This window comes from Vipera berus (assembly GCF_964194415.1).
Source record: "Vipera berus genome assembly, chromosome: Z".
Lineage (NCBI taxonomy): Eukaryota > Metazoa > Chordata > Lepidosauria > Squamata > Viperidae > Vipera > Vipera berus.
The window spans coordinates 55,862,140-55,884,683 of NC_138205.1; the positions used below are offsets into that span (position 1 = coordinate 55,862,140).

Consider the following 22,544-nt stretch of genomic DNA (forward strand, 5'->3'; position numbering starts at 1 on the left):
CAAAGGTGGGATTCAGCTGACAGAAGAGCTGAAGTCACTAGGGGAACACACTGTGTGCTGAAGGAAAGGAAGAATCTTTTCCTTTTCCCCAACACGACCGCCAGCCACCGCGAGAGACCCGAGACCGGCTCCAGCCACTGCAACAAGCATCTTGACCACACGCTGCCGAAACCAACGGAAGGACGATGGCATGAACAGGGCAACCCTGCGAGTTCAACACCCACCACCTGGAGAAATGGGCCCGATACCTGTCGCACGCCGAGCTGTACATGAGATTTAACCAAATCTCGGAGGACGGCTCGAAGGCAGCAGCCCTGCTCTGCATAGGTGGACCCGCACTCCTCAAGGTCGCCGCAAACCTGTTCGCCCCGGAGGCCATAGAAACCGTCTCTTACCGGGACCTCGTCACCAAGCTTAACACGAATTTCCAGCCCCACATGTCCAAACTGGCTTTGAGGTCGCAGTTTGAGAAGAGGGACCAGCGTCCCGATGAGTCCGGGGCCGACTACATCGCCGCCCTGCGAGACGCCGCCATCGCCTGCAAATTTTCAAACCTGGACGAGCGGCTACGCGACAGGCTGGTTTGCGGCCTACGAGACACGAGGCTGCAGGAGCGCCTGTTCGCGATAGATGAGGTCTCACTCCAGGAGGCCCAGGACGCCATCCTGGCCCACAAAGCTGCCTGCAGGGCTGTCCAGGCTGTCCAGGAATCCAGAACCGGCAGCCAGACGGCCAGCATCCACCAGCAAGTCATCTCAGCCGAGGACAAGGAGGACGAACAAAGCATCAACCTCCTCCGGCAGAAGTCGACCCCGACCAACGAGGTGGGCGCCCAGACAAGCCCAAGCTGGCCAACAACTCGCAGAAGTGCGCAGGCTGCAGCAGAAACCACGTGTGCAGCCTCTGCAAGTTCCGGTCAGCCACGTGTCGGGCCTGCAAGAAGACAGGCCACATAGCTGCGGTCTCTCGTAGCTGCCGCCCCCAAGAAGAGATCCACGAGCTGCGCCAGGATGAATCGCCGTTGAGAGGTACTGGGGCCCAGATCAAATTACGAATCGGCTATGTTGAGAGCCGGCTGGCCATCCACCACATGGGTAGCCGCCGGCTGCTCAAATCAAAAATTAAATTAACAATCCGCTTGCAGGGCATCCCCTGCAGCATGGAGCTTGACTCCGGATCAGCGGTCTCCGTCATTTCGGACGAGACCCTTAACTATATTAACAGCCGGAGCAAGCAGCGGATTCAATTACGGCCCTCAAATTTAGCCCTGACCGACTTCCAGAACTCGCCGGTCAAGGTAAAGGGGGAGGCCACCATTTCCGTGGGGTTTAAGAGTCGCGAGGAGCACCTGGAGGTCGTAGTGGTAGAGGGCCGGAGAGCCAGCCTAGTCAGCCTAGACTGGTTTGAGGCCCTGGGAATCACAGTCTCCGGGATCCACCGGATCCAGGGAGAATCCATCGAGGCTGTCTGCAAGGAGTTTGCAGACGTCTTCGATGGGAAGCTAGGCAAGTACACAGGGCCCCCTATCTCGTTCAAGTTGAACCCGAGCGTTCCCCACATTAGAGTCAGGCCGCAGTGAGTCCCCTTCGCGCTCAAGCATAAGATCGAGAGCGAACTGGACAAGCTGGTGGCCCAGGGAATCTTAGAGCCCGTAGATGGGGGAGAGTGGGAAACCCCGATAGTCACCCCACTGAAAGCCAACGGGGAGGTGAGGATCTGCGCCGACTACAAGTGTTCGGTGAACTGCGCCCTAAACTCGCACACTTACCTGGTCCCCACGGTCAGCCATGTTCTCGCTTCCCTCCAAGGCGGCGCCATCTTTGCAAAACTCGATCTTGCACAGGCGTAGCAACAGCTCACGGTTACCAGGGCAACGGCTGATACTCAGACGATAGTGACTCACAGGGGAGCTTTCAGGGTAAACAGGCTGCAGTTTGGGATCAGCGTAGCTCCTGGCATTTTTCAGGAGTTCATGGAGAAAACTCTCAAGGGCATCCCAGGGGTCTGCCCTTATTTTGATGACGTCCTGATCGCAGGAGCATCAGCTGAAGAACTGGCAGGCAGGCTGAGGGAGGTACTAACCAGGCTGCGCGCTGCTGGCCTCAAACTGAAGAGGGACAAGTGCAGCATTGGTGTTCCCTCCACTGAATTTTTGGGATTCAGGATGGATGCCAAGGGAATCCACCCCACAGAGTCCAAGGTAAGGGCAATCAAACTGGCACCCACACCTAGGAACAAGGCAGAGCTTCAGGCATTCCTGGGCCTGCTCAATTTCTATCACACCTTTCTTCCTCACAAGACAGCAATTGCAGAACCACTACACAGGTTATTGGACAAGAAGGCAGCATGGGCCTGGACTCCCGTCCACGACCAAAGTTTCAGAGCCTTAAAGGCACTACTGTCTGACAAGTCCACAGTAACATACTTCATAGAAACGAAGCCCATATGCATCGCGTGCGATGCATCTCCTTATGGCGTGGGCGCTGTACTAAGCCACCTCGAGCCTACTGGGGCTCAAATCCAAATAGCCTACTATTCCAGGACGCTGTCTAGAGCAGAGAGGAACTACGCCCAAATAGATAAGGAAGCCCTGGCAATCGTGGCAGGGATTAAGAAGTTCCACGATTATTTATATGGCAGGGAGTTCACCATTTACACAGACCACAAACCACTGCTAGGCCTGTTCACAACGGACAAGCAGACCCACCAAATACTATCTCCCAGAATGCTCCGGTGGTCCATCTTCCTTGCAGCTTACAATTGCAAGCTGGTGCACAAGCCAGGAAAGGAGATGGGCCACGCAGACGGCCTGAGTAGGCTACCCATAGACACCACTGAACCAGATCCGGCACCAGCAACACAGATCCTAGCTCTGCAGGAACTACCAGAATGCCCAGTACATGCCAAGGACATTGCAGTCAGCATAGCCTCTGACAACATCATGAGCAGGGTACACTCGTGGGTTTGCACTGGTTGGCAGGACAAGTCCCCAGGGCCCGAATTCCAGGCATACTTCACCAGGTGACACGAGCTCTCCACATACCGGGGTTGCCTCCTTTGGGGAATCAGGGTCATCATTCCCACAGCAGTCCGGGGCAGAGTGCTGGAGTCTCTACATGAGGGACATCCGGGGGTGGTTAGGATGAAGGCACTGGCCAGAAGTTACCTCTGGTGGCCAGGGCTGGACAAGGACATTGAGGAACGGGTCAAGGCCTGTTACACATGCCAGAGATCCAGGCCAGAAATGCCTCACGCCCCGGTGCACAGGTGGGAGGCCACACACACACACCCTGGTCCCGCATTCACATCGACTATGCGGGGCCGTTCCAGGGCCAACTGTTCTTAGTGGTAGTTGACAGCCACTCTAAGTGGCTGGAGGTAGTCCCAGTCCCCAACATGACCTTAGCAAGGACAATCCAGGTGCTCAGGGCCCTCTTTGCCACACACGGCCTCCCCAACGTAATTGTGTCTGATAACAGGCCTCAGTTTACTGCTAATGATTTTCAGGTGTTCTTGAAGGCGAATTGGATTAGACACGCCACCTCCACGCCTTTCCACCCATCGACTAACGGGCAAGCTGAGTGGGTGGTAAGGATGACCAAAGACACAGTCCGGCGCATCATCAGCAGGGACTGGCATCACAGACTGGCGAAAGTTTTGCTCGCCCAACACACCACACCGTGCGTTGCCACCGGGAAGAGCCCAGCAGAACTACGATGGGGACGGCGCCTCATCACCAAGCTTGACTGGTTGCACCCTGACTGAGTGGCGGCAGAGACTGATAGGCCGTCATCTCACAGGGTACTCAACGTGGGGGACCTGGTTTGGGTAAGGAACTACGGGACAGGGCACCCATGGATTCCGGGGATCGTGGCTGAAAAAACAGGGCCTCTCTCTTACATCGTGGGGGTGGAGGGGGATCGACACATCAGGCGGCACATTGACCAGCTCAGAGGAAGGGTCCCTGAGTGCACCACCCACGGCCAACGGGATAGCCACACCCCAGAGGAGGCCAGGACAACCGGAAACGGCTCGGACCCTGAACTAGAGGAGGATGGCCTCCTGCAGCCGGCCCTGCAGCAGCAGCAGGGCACCATAGGAGGTGGGAATCCAACGGCCGGACTCAACCCAGCACAGGGACATCACGAGCCAGACGTTCAAGGCCAGGGCGAAGCCACACCCAGATGGTCCACCAGGCCCCACAGGACACCAGCATATTTAGTGGACTATGTTTGCAAGTGATCCCCAACTCGCTGTATATGTATGGGCACACATTGTATATAGTTATGCATGTACATAGTTGTAGGATGGTTCTTCTCTAAGGGGGGAGGGGTGTTATGTATCCAGGTGCAGGCATCTGCATAGCAACAGCCACTAGGGGGCGTTGGCCTGGACAGTTTTGGCAGGAAGCCTAGTTTCGGCGGGAAACCTAGGGCCAACCCCATTGGCTGGCTGCCTACCTGGCCGGGTATATAAGGAGGCCAGGTAGCCCTTGTTCTTCAGTACTCACCCCCCACAATAAAGAGCTGAACATGTACTCCAGCTGGCGTCTCTTCCTTGCGTCGGACCCACTACATTACAGTTTTTTTTCTCTTCCCCTTTTTAAGATGCAAACCACATCAGTTCTTTTTTTCTGGTAGTTCCCTGGTTCTCCAGGATCTGAAAGATATGGTTGAATGGTTCCAAGATACTTATGGGAGTATAATCTTTTTAAGGCAGAAAGAACTTAGTCCAGCCTTATTATTTTTAACTAAGGCATCCAATGCAGGATAAAAAATAGATCACAAAATTCAAAATATTTTGTGCAAAACATACATATATCGAGCTAGCTCAAAGTTATCAAATGGTAATATTTTCAACTTTGAATAACTATCACATTTTAAAAAAAGGAAAAAAATGTAATAAGCTTTCTAGCTCAGAATCCAAAAAGATCTTGACAGACCTGAGCAATGGGCCCTATCCAACAAAATGATATTTAATGTGAAAAAAGCAACGTTTTACACCTGGGCAGGATAAACCAAAGGTACAAGCACATATTAGGCAAAACCTGGCTCAGAAACAGTAACTGAGAGGGACTTTGGAGTCCTAGTGGATGATCACTTAAACATGAGTTAGCAGTGTGCATCAGCAGCCAAAAAAACGAATACAATGCTTGGTTGTATAAACAGGCATAAAGTCAAAACCACGTGAAGTATTAATACTGCTTTATAAAACCTTAGTAAAGCTACATCTGTAATACTGCAACCAATTTTGATCACATGACAAAAAAGATATTGAGATTTTGGAAAAAGTGCAAAGAAGAGCAACTAAGCTCACGTTCCACCTTAGCCATGCAAGCCACTTTTTGACTGGCCAGTCACCCTCTCTTAGCTTAACCGACGTCATAGAGTTATTGTGGGGAAATAGGAAAGTTGGATGTGTTCTCTGGCTTGAGTTATTTGTAAAAAGGAAGGCGGAATACAAATAAATAAAAATACAACATTTTTTAAGCCACCATATTGTTCATGCAAAAATTTTCAGGTGATAATAAACATTTATTAGCCTAATTGCAAAATAGTCTGAAAGTTTTCGTTTCAAGGAGGAGTAAACCTCAAGTATGATGGTTTAAAGAGATATAAAATAGAGGAAAAAAGGAAGATATGTTGCCAGTGTGTAAGTATCATCTTCCCGTTTTCCCCCATAGCTACCAAAAATAGATTTGTCTCTCCAAAGGACACATAAAAGGCATCAAAGTAACCTCTACGCAAGCTCGTTTACAAGGGAAGCATGCGCATATATTAAAAATGTGTGAAATTCATTCGGCCCAACTCGGTTTTCCTTGTTGATTTCCACGCCGCTGTGTCATTGGTTTATTTTCTTGCTCGCTTACAACTCCACCCGGTCTTCTTGATTGGTTTGGCGGGCCACGAAGTTTTCAGTCCGGCTCTTTCCTTTTTTTTTTTTGTACTTCCATTGGCTATCTTCACTCCGTCTCCTGGCTCCTCCTTTCAGCTATACACCTTCCGACGCCATGTATCGCTCGTTATCTCCTTTCCACCGTTTTTGTTGTGCGGCCCTCGCTGTCGAGTCCCAGTTCCGAAGCGTTCGTCTGCTGAGTTGTTTCTACAATCAGCCCCACCAACGAGGAATGGTGAGCGTGTAATTTCTTGTGTCGGGAAAGGGGACCAGAATAAATTTTGGAAGGTGACCTTGGACAGTCTCTGGGTGTACCGGCTGCTAGTATTAGGTGATGGGGGGGGGGGAGAAGGAAGACCGCGAGGATAGAAGGGGATTCCTCTCATTGCGCCCTTGACGATATTAATACTGCAGAGAAGGATGAGGAAATGACGCCATCAAGTTGAACGCCTCCAAAATACACATGGTGGAAGGCCCTCGTTAAAGTGGTTTCTAAAATACAAATGTGTACTATCTGATACTAATCAAGATAATTAAGAAGGAACAACAACATCGTTGAGCAATAAACTAATAAGAACAATGCCGGTTGCACGTTACTCTGTTAGGAACGAGAACTGAATATGCTGAGTATGCTAAGGCACTAGATGCAAAATCAAAATCATGGCCTTGTAAAATTCATGCCATTATCAATACACTAATGCTAAAAAAAATCCTTGTGACTATGCTATTGCTCATCTAATCAAAGAAAATGTATATGATGCCTTTCAGAATCAAACTGCAGATCTTTCAAAGTGATATAACTTATTTATAGCTGCTGTTTACATGGCCGCCCATCTCAAACTAATGACTGGGCATTGGAGGTTTTTTAAATACATTTCATTCACATCTGCTTGGAGATAAATTCTGCCAAAAGTCTTCCAGAAAATTCTTGATTTGTTTTCCTGATAGCTTTTATCTTCCAAAGAGTGAGAGATGTGCTATCTTTGAATAAAATGGAAGTCACAGGAACAAGGGCATTATGTTCACTTAAAGCTGACATTTTAAGTGAAATTAAATCTTTAAGAACTCCTGGTGTTAGTTTTGCCAAGATAAAATAAGCAAGTAGGTTGAAACCAGACTAGTCTACTGTTCACTGCATTGCATGGGTGAGAAATTTGATTTCTCTACAGTATAATAAGAACTTTCATTGGATGTATAGGAATGATTGAAATTGTATCATAATTATCCTCAATAGTTTGCAATAAATTTATCCTCAATAGTTTGCATCCTTATTTATTTAAGATATTTATGTAGCTTCTGCTCATTGGTTTATTGGCTGTTTGTGCCAGTTCTAGTTTTTGCTGAAAGAAACTTTGACCCTGGAGAGGTAGTGAAATAACAAATAACTTAGAAAAGAGCAATTGTTCTTGTTCTGAAAAAAGAGGGAGAAGGGAAACTGCAAATACTAAACTTGGAAGGACTTTAGAACAGATCAGAAATATATTGATTTCTAAGATAACATTGTGTAGATATATTTTGACAAAACTTTTAGCAGACTACCCCATATATACTGATTAGCAAACTAATAGATATATAACAGTCGAAAATCATTCAGTATGTTTATCAATGGTTTTCAACAAATTGAAGAGAAATATCAATTAGGAAGCTGCAGTATTTAGTCTTGGATCTTGTAGTTAGCATTTTCATGCATTAGGTGAAGAGTATTATCAAATTTGTAAATAGCTTAAATTTGGGTGGAATATTTATATTTTTGAAAAATATATAAAATTGAAAGGATCTTGGTATATTTGTAAAATAGATTGAAAATAAAATAAAATTTAAAGAGATTCATGCAAAATTCTTTACTTATTAAACTGAAATTTTGCATTGATTATCATTGGAAAATCACGTGCAATGTAAACTGTTGATAATCTATAAAGCTCTATATCAGGCATGTCAAACTCGCGACGTCACATGACGTCGCGCGACGTATTGGAACTTTTTCCCATTGCTGAAAATGGGATGGGTGTGGTTTCTCCGTAATGCTCCAGCCCGTAGGCCGGCAGTTTGATACCCCTGTTCTATATGATTTAGGATTTGGATTCCTTTGAGATTGTCTTTCTCTTACTATTTCTGCCTGGTCAGTATGATACAGTACAGTTGGACACTCCTCGTCCCAGGTATAAAATATTGCCACTTTTTGCAATCTAGATGACCTTTTTTGTAGCTGTGCTAAAATATCTCCCTAAAGTTCTAATAGCGTAAACCCCATTGGGCTTTCATAAAGCTGTGGAATCAACACTTTTAGCAAGCCCTGAATTTTTCCTTCTGATATGTATAATTATGTAATATTGTCTGTTTTGTTATTGATATTTTTTAACAATTGTTTTAAATTTTGTATGTATTATGAGTTATCTAGAGTTACTTAAGTGATTGAAATGGCATTCATATAAGGAGGAGGGAAAGGATACTTGCCAATTGTACTGTACTTGTGTAAAAGATCCTGAAATACTAATTGGTTTATATAGTTGTGGGGGAAGTCAGCCTTCCCCCTGAGAATGAAACATTAAAAGGGCAGAATATTATATTTCCTCAAAGGATCTCAAAGAGGCAGAAAAGCATGCCCAGTTTTTCTTTTCTTTTTTTGTAATATATTTTATTGATTTTTTAAAACATAAATCACTTAATAATTGGTGAACAGTGTGTTTTCTGGGTTACATTTGTAAAACAATCACTAACAATTGATTTCTACAATCCATAATCCACATAATAGATTTCCTCTTTTCCCAAAATATCCTCTTTTGCAAACATTGAGTTAATACAATTTTTATTGCTTTGACAGATAACAATTAAATATATAATTTTTCCCAATAGTCCTAAAAATAATCACATCAATATATTTCTTTTCTATCCAATCATTCTGTTTGCCAGTTTTTCTTAATAGCCCCAAGTCTCCCTCCCTCAAGCAGAAACCAGCTCTGTAGAAATGCAGAAGTAATAATCCATTCAGGAAGGTTGGAGCGTTCCAGCTTGAAGCTTAGGAAGACAAAGACACCTAAAATCTACCTACCCCACCCAAACTCTAGGACAGGACATAATAGGATTAACCCACAGTGCCAAAGGGGCACAGTCAGACTCAGGTCAAAGTACATGACACAGGGAATACAAAGCCTCAAACAGGAACAGGAAACTTAACTCCAAACAAAAGCCCAAGAGGATATAAAACCCACTCCCTATTACGTGTGCTTTTTTCTTCCAGAGCCATCTTTCTGTTTGGCTCTCTCCTCTTCAGTAAACTATAACCTTCTTTCTAAAGCAGTTGCCATGTTGTGTATTCCCGGCTTGGACTGGACCCTGATGAAGACTTTTCCTTCAACCGTTGGTTATGGGAAAATGCAGCTTTTTAGTATTTCAGTATTTTACTTTTCTAAATCATGGGCAGTAGTTCTATATTTTCTTTGTCATTGCTCCCCCTCATGTACTCTGCCTAGATCTGGATTCCACATTTAAATAATGAGAAAAACGAACAGATTCAGGGAAGAAGAATTGGGAGAAAAATTCTTCTTGGAATTAGGTTCAACCTAAAAGAAGCTAGGCCTTCTTCTTATGAAAAAAGTGAACATGATAGCACCCTTTCAATACTTGAAAAGATGCCTCACAGAAAAAGACATGTTCTTTAATGTATCCAGAGTGCAGATGTAAACTATAGACTTAAGTTCTACAGAATCAGATTCTAACAGAAATGGAATCATTAATTTGGGGTGGTGGAGGGACAGGATTTCCCTTTCACTTCCTATGTTTCAGAAAAAGTTTTATTAAATATTCAGAAAAGATTGCCATTTTTCTGGAAACTTGCATAGAACTTTTCTCTTCCAATCCTGTGATTTCAAGTCAATCCTTTTTCTGACGCTTTTACTGACCAGGTTCTTCTGGCTGTCCTGCAATAGTAAGGTATGTCTCTGACGTGTGCCCTGTTTGTTTGGAATAGATATATAAAGTGTATGGTATATAGTACTGTGAAGTATAACATTAGATTCTCCAGTATTAATTCAGAAAAATATATATCTACACCTGATAAAATAAAAGTCTGGAAAACTTGTAAAATGTGTGATCTTTAGTAAAACATAGGATTGGAAGGGACTTTGGAGGTCTTTTAATCCAACCCTCTGACCATGGCAGGCAATCCTGTAAACATTTCAGACTTTCTTTGGGATAGGATAGAATAGAACAGAATAAAAAAAACATTTAAATGTACACTAATCAGCATACATTAAAATGAAATTGCATTGCATTCAGCTGTCAAAAAATGCCATTATGCATATACCCACATACCCAGACATATATGACACAGAAACATCACTGTCTAGTTCGAACCTGTACATATACATGGAAAAAAATTGCAAATTGATGGGATGGATACATGTGATCATAGAAAAACAGGATAACAAAATAAAATAAGTTGGAAGGGACCTCCAGTCCAACCCCTCCCAAGCAGACCATGTACCATTTCAGACAAATGGCTGTCCAATCTCTTAAAAAACCCCAGTGATGGAACACCCACAACTTCTGGAGGCAAGCTGTTCCACTGGTTGATTGTTCTCACTGTCAGGAAACTTCTTCTTAGTTCTAGGCTCCTTTTCTCTTTGATTAGTTTCCATCCATTGCTTCTTGTCTTGCTTTCTGGTGCTTTGGAGATTAAGTTGACATTGTCTTCTTTGTGGCACTGCCTCAAATATTAGAAGACTGTTAACATGTCACCCATAGTCCTTCTTTTCTATAGATTAGATCAGCGGTCCCCAACCTTTGTGGCTCAGTGGTCCAGCAGAGGGGGAGAGGAAAGGGTAAACGGGCCATGTAATTGGTGGACCGCCGCACATGCGCACAGCTCAATTTGAGCAGTGGGCAAACACACACATGCATAGCTCTATGTGTAAGTTGAGCTGCACGCACATGTGCAAGCGTGCCAGTCCTCCACTCGTGTAAGTCATCACACGGCCCAGTTGCAAATAGGCCATGGTCTGTATTGGCCCACAGCCCAGGGGTTGGGAACCCCTAGACTAGACATACCAAATTCTTGCAACCATTCCTCATATATTTTAGTCTTCAGCCCTTAATTATCTTTGGTGCTCTTATTTGAGCCCTTTTTAAGAGTCTCAAGATTTTTTAATATTATGGTGATGAAAATTGGATACAATAATCCAAGTATGGTCTTTCCAAGGCATTATAAAGTGATACTAACACTTCACATGATGTTGATTTTATCCTCTATTAATGCAGTCTAGGACGGTGTTGGATTTCTGGGTGGCTGCAGCACACTGCTAGCTCATATTTAAGTGGTTGTCCACTAGAACTCCTAAATCCCTCTCACTGCTGTTGAGCCAGGTTCTACTTACTCCAAACCTGTGTAATTGGCTTTTCTTACCTAAGCATAAAACCTTACTTTTTTCACCATTAAATTTCATTTTGTTAGATAGGGCCTAGTAGTGTTCAGGTCTGTTGAGATCCTTTTGGATCTTGAGCCTGTCTTCTGGAGTGTTGGCTATTCCTGCAAGGGGATTGGTGTCATCTGCAAATTTGATGAGTTCTTTTTCTATCCCCTCATTGAAATCTTTTATGAAAATGTTGAAGAGTACTGGACTTAAGACAGAACCTTGAGGTATCTCACTGTTTATTTCCCTGCAGGTAGATATAGTTCCTTTAAGGATTACAAGTGGAGTGTGATTTGTCAGCTACTTAAGAATCCTTCTGGTGGTGAAGTTGTTATCCCATATTATTCTAGCTTACTAAGCAGCAGGTTGTGATCTACTTTTATCAAATGCCTTTCTGAAATCCAAGTATAGTATGTCCACAGCATTTTGCTAATCCACTAATTTAATCACTGTCAAATAATGAAATAAGTTTTGTTTGACATGATCTGTTTTTGACAAACCCGTGTTGGTTTCTAGTTATAACTTTGCTTGCTTTTAGGTGTTTGCAGATCTGTTGCTTGATTATTTTTTCCAGGATTTCCCCCGGTATTGATGTCAGACTGATTGGTCTGTAGTTTCATGGCTCCAATTTCCCCCCCCCCTTTTTGATGATGGGAACCACATCAATTCTTTTCCAATCCTCTGGTAGTTCCCCATTGTTCCAATATCTTTGAAAGATTTGGTTCGGTGGTTCTGAGATCATGTCTGCAGCTCCTTCAGAACCCTGGGATGTAATCTGGTCCTGGTGATTTGAATTGGTCTAGGGCAGGGGTAGGCAACCTCGGTTCTTTTATGACTCATGGACTTCAACTCCCAGAATTCCTGAGTCAGCTGACTCAGGAATTCTGGGAGTTGAAGTCCATGAGTCATAAAAGAGCTGAGGTTGCCTACCCCTGGTCTAGGGTGGACAGGTGTTCTCTTAGCATTTTCTTGCCTTTTGCAACTTGTATTGTCTGTTTTATGCATTTTTGCAATATTGTATCCAAATGTAGTTTTGGGGGCTAGGAAGAGAACATGCTGAAACTGAGAGAGAATGCTTTTTGTTTTTTTGTTTTTTGTTTTTAAAGGGTTTGATTTGGGCAGAGTTTGGTTTGATAGAAGAGAATAATTGTATCTGAGTTGAACTATAGGTTCCTTGGTATTCTCACAATTTGGTTATTTTTTTGCAGATGTTTCATTACCAACTAAGTAACGTCATCAGTGCTAGAAGGGAGTGGGGTTTACTCTCATTTTACATACTAGTGGTTTGCCCTGTCAGTGGGAGTGGTCTTGGTGGTTCTTTGATTAGGCTGTTGTTTACTGTTAAGTTGTCTGTCTGAATTGGTAGTCCCTTTATTGTGGTATTGTTTACTTTTTGATTGTTGATCTAGTGTTAATCTTAATTTTAATATCTGCTCATCTGGGTGTTGTTTGCTGGGGGGAGATACTTTGATGTTTTTGTTTTCTTTTTGGCTTTTTGATTGTCTCTTGAATAGTAATGCAGATACTGTTTGTCTGTAGGTGTTTGTTCATGATTAACTTGTCTGAGTGCCAGGCTTTCAAGAAATTTCTAGTGGGTTTTTTTGGACTCCATCTATGATGCTCCCAGTTTCCCAGTTGAAACTATGGTTAAGTCTGTTGTCTTGTGAAATTAAGGAATTTTCATGTCTTCTTTTTTTATAAGATTTTAATTGATTTTTTCATACATTCAATAGTACTTGTTCAACAAACATGTCTGAGTTTTACATTCACTAACACAGATTTAATTCCTAATCATTTATTCTTTTCTCTAGCCATTGATAAAATAAGTCCCATGTTTGATAATATTGTTTCTTCTTTTTCTTTCAACCTCAAAGCCAGTCTATCCATCTACGCACATTCTAGTATTTTTATTATTATTATTTCTTCATCTGATGGTATTTCTTCATTTTTCCAGTATTGCACAAATACTTGTCACTGTTGTGACATGCAAAATCAAATATATGCTTTATTTGTTAGTCTTTTCTGGCATTATACCTAATAAAAAAATTCATGTTTAAAATCTACATGTTTTCCCAACATCCTTTTTAGCCACCTATGTATTTTTTTCCAATTACTCTTTGTTTTGGCACATGTCCACAAAATATGGTAATAAGTACCTGACTTGTGTTTACATTTCCAACATCTATCTGACATGTTTTTAAACATTTTTGCTAATCTTGCTGGTGGCAAGATAAGCATTTTATATAAGTTTCTTTATAAGGAATTGACATTGTCAATTTATAGTTTCTTTCCCACAAGTTTTGCCATTTTTCTAATTCTAATTCTAATCCCCCCAAATTTGCCCATATTATCATTGTTTCTTTGACTTGTTCACTTTCCATTTTCAAATTCAATAGAAAATTATAGATTTTCTTAATTAATTTCTCATCAGAGATTAATAATATCTTATCAAACAAGGTTTGCTCCTTACAAAATCCATACAGTTTAACATCTTTATCATATCTAACTTGCATTTTGTAAGTATGTCCACCATGATAGATTTATACCCTGATTTTCCATTTCTTGTTTAGATTTTAAATTCCCTTCAGAATTTAGAATATCTCTGTATGTCCAGATTTTTCAAAATCAACTAAATTTGTATGTACAAATGCTTCCATTGTTGAAACCCGTCCTGGAATTTTCAGGTATATTTTACGTTTTATTTTTCCCCATTTTACTAGTAATGCATTTCTTATATAGTGGTTTTGAAAGTACTTATGGATTTTATTTTTTCCATACCATAAAAAAGCTGCCAACCCAGTTGTAAATCATGTCCCTCCAGGTATAACAACCTTTTGTTTCTAAGAGTTATCCATTCTTTTACCCATGTTAATACAGATGCTTGATAATATAATACCTACTCTGGCAAACCAAAACCTCCTTGGCTTCTTGTAACATTTTCATCTTAATTCTAGCTTTCTTTCCTTGCCAAATGAACTTCAAAATTAATGAATTTAAATCTTCAAATATTTTTTTTCAAGTTTTATAGGTATTTTTGGAATAGAAACAAAATTTTTGGTAATATATTCATCTTCACTGTAGCAATTCTTCCTAATATCGACAGTTGCAGATTTTTCCACTTTTCAAAGTCCAGTCTTATTTGATTTAATAATTTTGTAAAATTATCTTCTTTTATTGTTGAACATCTTGCTATTAAGTATATTCCCAGGTATTTAACCTTTTTAACTATTTGTAGTCTATTTTTTATGACATTTTGTTTTGTTTTGTTTTTTGCTTATCTGAGAGATTTTTAACTTACTTTAGTTTTTTCTCTGTTTATTTTCAGTCCTGCTATTTCTCCATACTGTTCTATCTACTCTAGTAGTTTAGGGATTGTCTCCAAAGGTTCTTCTAGAAACAGGGGTGTCAAAGTTCTTTCATCAAAGTCTTTTGCCTTCCAAATTGAGTCCAGTCGATATCTTGTATTATTGCAGTTGATAAGGATCCCTTCTGGCATCAGCCATCTGAAGTTTATACCTTTTGCAATTAGCTTTGTAGTTAAGAAAGTGACACTGTCTTCGAGTGTCTTTTATTCTCTTAGGGATCTGCTTTAAAATACCACAATTTCTTTATTCTTATATTGTAATGGTTCATCTCTGACTCTTCTCAGTATTTCATCTCTTATTGTTTTCTTTATAAATCTTACATGGACTTCTCTGGGTAGTCTATATTTCCTTGCATAACTTGAGTTCATTTGAAATATTTCATCTACATTTGTATCTCTGCTTGGTCTGTTTTTAAAGCCTCTGCCAATAAATTAATAATCACTTCTGCTAATATCTTCTTCTCTATCTTCAGGGATATTTTGAAATTTTAAAATCCATTTCCAAAGCTGTCACTGCTCTTTCTAATCTTTGATATGCTTGTTCTAATTTTTCATTTTCTTGCATTAGTGCTTCCATTTTTTTGTCAGTGTCATCTGATTTATTTTCCATATTCTTTATTCTTTGTTCATTTTTAACAATCATTTGCTGATGAGCCTCAAATTGTGTCTTTATATCCAGCATTCATTGATTTAATTTATCAAAGTTACTTTTTGTCTCCATGATTTTTCTGTATTGATTCTTGAATTAATTTTAATGTAGTTTGCATCTCAGTTTGAGCAGTATTAATTTTTTCTCGGTGCAACATTGTTTCAATAGATCCCTGGCTTGTGGGGCTAGAATAGATGTTCCAACTGAGGGTACAGAGGAAGTTTTTTCATACGTCTGGTGAGATTTGGTGCACTCATTTTTCAATTAAGTAAATTTATAAATCCACAACGAGAAAAAAAAGGAAAAGGAAAAAACCCAACTATCTTAGGCTAAAATCCAGCCATAAAACGAGCCAACTACTTTAGGCTAAATCCAGATGTTCCAGTCAGTTCAAAGATGTAAAAAGACCTCTGTCTCCAAATAGTAAAAAGCCCTCTGTCTCTTCTTTTAATTATATCCAGGGTCAAGAGATATGATTGTGTAGAGTCTTTTCTAGTTTAAAGTCTTATAAAGCTGTTTGCTTACACCAGGTGTTATTTTAAGGTCAAGACCTTTTCAAGTTCTTTTAGTATTTGGTATTGCTATATATAGTATCTCCTTTCACCAATAAGATGTCCTTATTCACTATATTGTCTATACCCGGGTTTTCTTTTAAAGTTCTTTTCAAATTATTTCTCATAAAAATTGAATATAAAAAGATTTTCCACACCCTAGGGATTAAGTAGTCTGAATTCCATTTTTAAGAATTATTTTATATTCCTTAATTTCCTTCCCCTCTTTGTAATTTCTCGCCGCTTTTAACTCCCTTCTTCCCTGGTCTTTTTGGGGTCTTTGCTTCGGAAATTTTTTCCAATCGGGGATCTCTATTTCCAAGTCCATAAGGAAGAGGAATAAAACAATCTCACCCAGTTTCAGCATATTGTTGACAATCAGCTATTTGGTGGTGCAGTGCGACTCCTTGTTTTTTCCCCCCAGCTGACGATGACTTGGAGTGCCGGTCTATTTGGACTGACCGCCGTCTGATCCAGATTCCCAAAGGTTCCCTTCTTTGTTGCCCCACCAGGGCAACTTTCCGACCCCTTGGGGTTGCCGGACCAAACGAAATTGGGCTAAGAAGCCGGCGCCCTGGTTTCTTCCACCCATCTCATCATGGCATCAGACCGGAAGTTCAAATTTTCATCATGTCTTCTAATGGCTAGTTGATGTTCATGAGATCCGCTCTACTAGTCTTCCACCTGTTTGTCTAAAATAGTGGCTATTACACTGTATGTTGTAGATGACTCCTGTTTTTTCTTCTGGGGCTGCTAGATCTTTGGTTTACTTAGGATGTTTTGGAGGGAATTAGTTCTTTTGAGTGCTATGATAATGCCATGTGGTTATAATAGTCTGATGCTAGTTATTAATGAATGGTAGTGTTATCATTTTAATAGCTTGTGTTGGTGGTACTAAAGTATATTGAATTGAATGGTCAGGCACTTTTTGATAAAGTTGCTTGGGCATCCATTTTGTTGGAAGATATTGTACAGACAACCTGTTTCTTTTTTCTGATGGTGAAGGTTGCTGCAATGTTTGTGCTCATCTAAATAGTGTTCTTACATAGCTTCTCTTGTGGGAAGTTGGGTTGTTACTTCAATAGAGGAGCATTTGGTGTGAGTAGTTTTACATTAGATGTGTATTTCTAAGCATTGCCTCTGCTGATGGGAATATACAGGAAGGGTAGCTTTTTGTTTTCATCTTCCCTTGTTAATTTTGTTCCCTCAAAGATGTTGATACTTTTGTGTGTATTCTCTAGTTGGTCCTCTAGATAGAAATTGGTTTTCTTCTATGAAGCAATAAGAAATACAGTAATTAGAATCTGATAATTTTCTAATTACAGTCATAGACTCTTATCAAATTACTTTTAAGAAGGCAAAGAAATCTGTTTGCCCCCTTTTCATGCAAAATTGGATATTGAAAATCTGTATAGCATAATCATCCCAAACAAACATGCACTTTAGTCTATGATCTGTTCTGCATCCTTGCTATCATGCTAGTCACAGAGGAGGATATAATTTTTAATGCTGTTTTTAATGGCAATTTTGTCTTTACAGGAGTATCTTAAAATTAGATAATATTTAGAACACTTTTGGCTAAAATACTTTCTATATTCTATCACTTTTGCCCCTAAAACTAATCTGCATTTTATAACTGAGCAAAACACAATCGTGCTTGGTTCTGTAATATACTTGGGTATTGCAATATATTAATTGACAAATAATATTCTTGATTTATATGTGTTTTGTAAAGGAATAGACAGCAGAATCAGCAGTTTTTACAAAATTAATTAATTACATCATTATGTAATAGCAAAACAATGTAATTTATAATTAGTTGTTTTACAAAACAATTAAAAAAGCAACTGCATTTATTCTTAACCTTCTGTCCTACTTTAATGATATGGTGCAATCTTGTATGTTGGCCAATTCATTATTTAAAAGTAAATGTATAACTGGTTGAGAAAAAATGCTTAAACTCTGACCTGTGATTTGGAAAGAAGTCATCAAGAAACCCTATGTATTTGGAAAGTTTTGAACACTATTTTGTAATCTTGAGTTATTTTAAAGTTGCTCTTATCAGGATTCTGGAATTTTCTTTAGGGTTAACTTTAGATGCAAGTATAGTGGTACCTCAGTAATCATCTTTAATTAGTTCCAGGAAGCATGATGAATACTTAAAAATGATGAGTACCAACAAATCTCGTGACTTACCACATAACCCTTTGTTTTGGGAAGGACGGACTTCTGTATGTCTCTTTTCTTATGTCAGCGATCTTTCTAGCATGGCCAACTTCTTGTCCATTCTCCGTAACTGTCTTGTATATTACTTGTATATTCAGTTTTCATAGCATCATCAGTGTAGCATACATCTATATACAATCTATAATGACTCTGTCTGTCTATATCATTAGCATAGCACAGCTTATTGATAGTAGTCCTGTCAGGTCTGCCATCTTCAGCTGCTTTGGTTCTCTGGCATTCTGCCATAAACCAAAATGTGCGCGGGAAGGAATTTGGGGAAGCTTGGGCTGGAGAGAAGAAGACACATAAAAGAGGGGAGGAAAACAAGCTGACAGGAATCATGGTAATGAACCGGCTGCCAAAGACACCTGGCCTGGGAACGGAATATGAAACTACTTTGAGAAGCACCTGGCACAGACATGTCAAACTCGCGACGTCATGTGACGTGCAACGCATCGGAGCCTTTTCGCCATTGCCAGCAATGGGGTGGGTGCGGCTTCTGGATGACGCATCCAGCCTACAGGCTGGCAGTTTGACACCCCTGACCTAGATCAAAGCAGTTCCCAAAATATCAAACCAGGATTGGATACTGTTGAACTGGTCAAGGGAGGAGGGCCAGGGAAAGGGGAAAATTGTAAAATTTTGTGCGGAAATACTCAGACTTAACTACTTTTACTGCAATCACTTAACTTTAGTAAAAGAACCTATTACTTCAACCAAAAGGAGTTGAAGGTCTTTCTTTCCTAAGGATCTAAATTGGGGCAAGTCTGACGAGTCCTTTTAAAGACCTATTTTTACATGATATGGTCAATACCATATTGTGGAAAGTGGTTGGCTTCTTCCATTTGGATGTGCTTAATGCCAACCTTATGTTTCATTCTGTTTCTCCTTATTGATTCACTGTATTTGAATTTTTTTAACTGGGACACATACATTTTTATACATGCCAGTTTAAAAACAAGAGTATTTATTTGTATCTTTAGTAATCTTTTAAATTTACAGGCTTCTTCATTTAATTTGCCTTTTCCCTTTTTAGGCTAGTCAGTCATCATTTAGAACTGAATATGATACTTTTGGTGAACTCAGTGTTCCAAATGACAAGTATTATGGTGCACAGACTGTGAGATCTACAATGAATTTTAAGATTGGTGGTGCAACTGAACGGATGCCAGTAAGTTATTCAAACCTGAATTTATTCTCTGAATATAAACTTTGATTTAGTATAGATATATATTTACTCAGAGTTAAGGGTTAAAAAAGTAGGTTTCCAAATTATGTCTGCTTCTCATAAACAAGCAGGTAAGTGAGAAAGTAGGACAGTGTGCCATTCCTAATCCTTAAATACTAATTAGTTAATAAATATACAGACCAATGCTAGCTTGTAAGATGTATTTCTTACCTTTGAATTTTAGAATACTCCACAATTAATTTTATTCCTAATAGCTGAAAAGTAGTTAACAAGCAATTTCCAAAAGTGATTAGAAAAGGAAGTATGCAAACTTAGTGCTCTTTTAAAGGCATCAACAGTGGTTTCAGCAGGATCACCATGCTATTGTTTCCACTGTTTGAAGTATTTGTGGGTGATCTCAAATACTCTTCTTATACAGAGAGGAAATATGAAGAGCTGTGGTCTTTATTCCACCATGATTGTTGACTTCTCTTCAGTTTGCCCTTTCTGCCAGGAAGTCACTAATTATTTAGATTTGTATGAAAAAATTCTCATATAATAGCAATATTCATTGATAACTAGCAGTTCGAAAGCACGTAAAAATGCAAGTAGAAAAATAGGGACCACTATTGTGGGAAGGTAACAGCGTTCCGTGTGCCTTTGGCGTCTAGTCATGGCCACATGACCACGGAGACGTCCTCCGACAAGCGCTGGCTCTTCGGCTTTGAAACGGAGATGAGCACCGGCCCCTAGAGTTGGAAACGACTAGCACGCATGTGTGGGTGAAACTTTACCTTTTAACTATTAAATAGTGATGTCATATAAACATGTTGTAAATAAAATAGAAAATACTTTTAGTAAAACAAGAGTGTTGGATTTATTTAGAAGATAGCATCTAAATAAGATAGCCTCTGGTAAAACAATTTTCTATGTTTTGTATGTATTATTTTATATGTGAAGTTTTAGATTTTTCTTGAAAATCTTAGGTTCAAGTAATAAGAGCTTTTGGTATCTTAAAACGAGCAGCTGCTGAAGTAAACCAGGATTATGGCCTTGAGGCTAAGATTGCTAATGCCATTATAAATGCAGCAAATGAGGTAAGATGTAAGATGCATGTACGACATCCTAAAATATTGTATTTAATTTTGATAGATAGATGATGATCATCTGCATAAAGTGAGATATTTCCATTTAGTCTTGTGTTAAAGTATCTAATTCCCTTAACCTGTTTAAAGATGCTAGGAATGTTTCATCAACAGAGAAAAAGAAAAAAACCAGTGTAAACAGATTAAAGCTGAACAAATCAGTAATGTGTTTTCTTAGCAAATTCTTTGTGGTGATTTGATAGACTAATTGAGGATCTGCTCTTCTAAAATATTTGACAGCATTTTCAAAAGTTTAGTTAGCTCAGAAAACTTTGTGGGGAAGGGTTTTCAAGTGCTAACCAATCCCAAAGCTGCATGTTCCACTGTGAGTTTGCAGAACTAGGTCTTCAACATTTTCCAAAGGCTGGAAGAGTGGATTTCCATCTCACCTCTGAGGGCAGTGTTCCAAATTCTTCATACTATCCAATTTCAATCTACTTCCTTTAAATTAGAGCTTCCTGTGCCTCTGATTTCTTTCTTGCAGGCTAAATATATGCAGTATATATTTATATTTATATATTTATATTCCTTATAAAGATAGTGTCAGAATCCATTTATATCACATTCATAAATGTATGTTTAAAACATTATCCCCCCCATATGGATTCTGCCATCTCCTGAGGAAGGAGGAGCATATGTGGATTCAGCCTGCCTTAGGTTATTTCAAAGACCAAGGAAACCTTTTGAACTGGGGGGATCAAAAGGGAGGGTTAGAGAAGAAGGTATCTGGCTTGTGTTTTCTTTTAATTCTGGAGAGGAAGAAGGCAATAACCATAAAGATTCGAAGTTCCTTTTTTTTCTTTCCCAGGAAAGGGATGACACCAAGTAGAAGGATGGGGGGGCTGACCAAATGGGGTTGAGGGAAGGGGGGTTGTACCGGGTACCCTTTATAAAATTTCAATTTGTAAAACAATACTAAGTCCTGTCTTGTATTCTCACAACCAAGCATGTCCTAGTAAAGATTCCTTTTGGACTAGAACTGACTCCAAGAGTTTTTGTCTTCCTAAGACGTGGTTTGGGGTGGGTCCTGACAGATACTTATTAGCTTACAACTATTCATTCAGCAACTGTTCAGAGTTATGGTGGAACTGAAAAGATGGGGTTTTGATCAGTCTGCAAAGTTGTGGCCATCACAACATTCCCATGGTCACATGAATACTGTTCAGCTGCCTGGCTTGCAATTATGATGTTGTACCATTTGGGACCTTCCCTGCTTGTTTCTCACAAGCAGAGTCAATGGGTAAGCCAGCAGGGAAGGTTACAAGTTGTCCCATTAAGTCACTACCACTGCTTTTTCTCCCAAGGAGTCCACTATGGAGTCCCAGTTCCCAGGGATTTCATATTCTGTAGCACTCCTTCCAGCCTACACTCTGTAGTATTCATACCCGACTGCAGCAACCTTTAACAGCCTCCAACTATCCACTTGAAGCCACTGCCCACCACCTGAGACTGCTCCTCCCATGGCTTCCACCAACCCACTTCCTTGTGATCCATGGTATACATACACTCTTCATTGCTTTCCTGGGACTCCCCTTCTTCCTGCTTAGTGACACCCATATCCTATGGCACAGGTGTCAAACTCACCACGTCACATGACATGTCACAATGTATCGCGACTCTTTTTGCATTGCCAGCAATGGGGTGGGCGCAGCTTCGGTATGATGAAACCGGCCCGCAGGAATTGCATCACTTAATAATGGGGATCATGATCCCAATTGCTATTGTAACCCAAGGACTATATGTAAATTTTAAATTCAGGCCTCCTATTATCCTGGTTTTTTTTTCTCCTTAGGATATGTTTGTTATTATTACATTGAACTTATTTGTTGATGGTTGGGACTGTTTCTTGTTGGCTTTTTGCTGTATCTGTTTGCTATTTCAAACATAAAATAACACTTTTTTCCTTGATGTATGTTATATAGGAACACAAATAATAAGGTGTATGTTTTATAGGTATCTGAAGGTAAATTAAATGATCACTTTCCTTTGGTGGTGTGGCAGACTGGATCTGGAACTCAGACTAACATGAATGTTAATGAAGTCATCAGCAACAGAGCTATTGAGATGCTAGGTGGTAAACTGGGGAGCAAGGACCCAGTGCATCCCAATGATCATGTTAATAAAAGCCAGGTGAATAT

General features: G+C 40.4%; 1 protein-coding gene across 1 annotated transcript in view; it reads left to right on the top strand.

The window, feature by feature from the left end:
* Positions 1 to 5,784: 5,784 nt before the first annotated feature.
* The window catches only part of FH (fumarate hydratase), a 51,397-nt gene continuing 34,637 nt past the window's right edge, over positions 5,785 to 22,544 (top strand). Inside the window, exons 1-4 of the mRNA XM_081344322.1 lie at positions 5,785 to 6,130; positions 19,130 to 19,264; positions 20,248 to 20,358; positions 22,360 to 22,536. Coding sequence (XP_081200448.1) covers positions 6,011 to 6,130; positions 19,130 to 19,264; positions 20,248 to 20,358; positions 22,360 to 22,536 — 543 coding nt within the window. The 5' untranslated portion in view covers positions 5,785 to 6,010. The remainder of the gene's footprint in view (positions 6,131 to 19,129; positions 19,265 to 20,247; positions 20,359 to 22,359; positions 22,537 to 22,544) is intronic.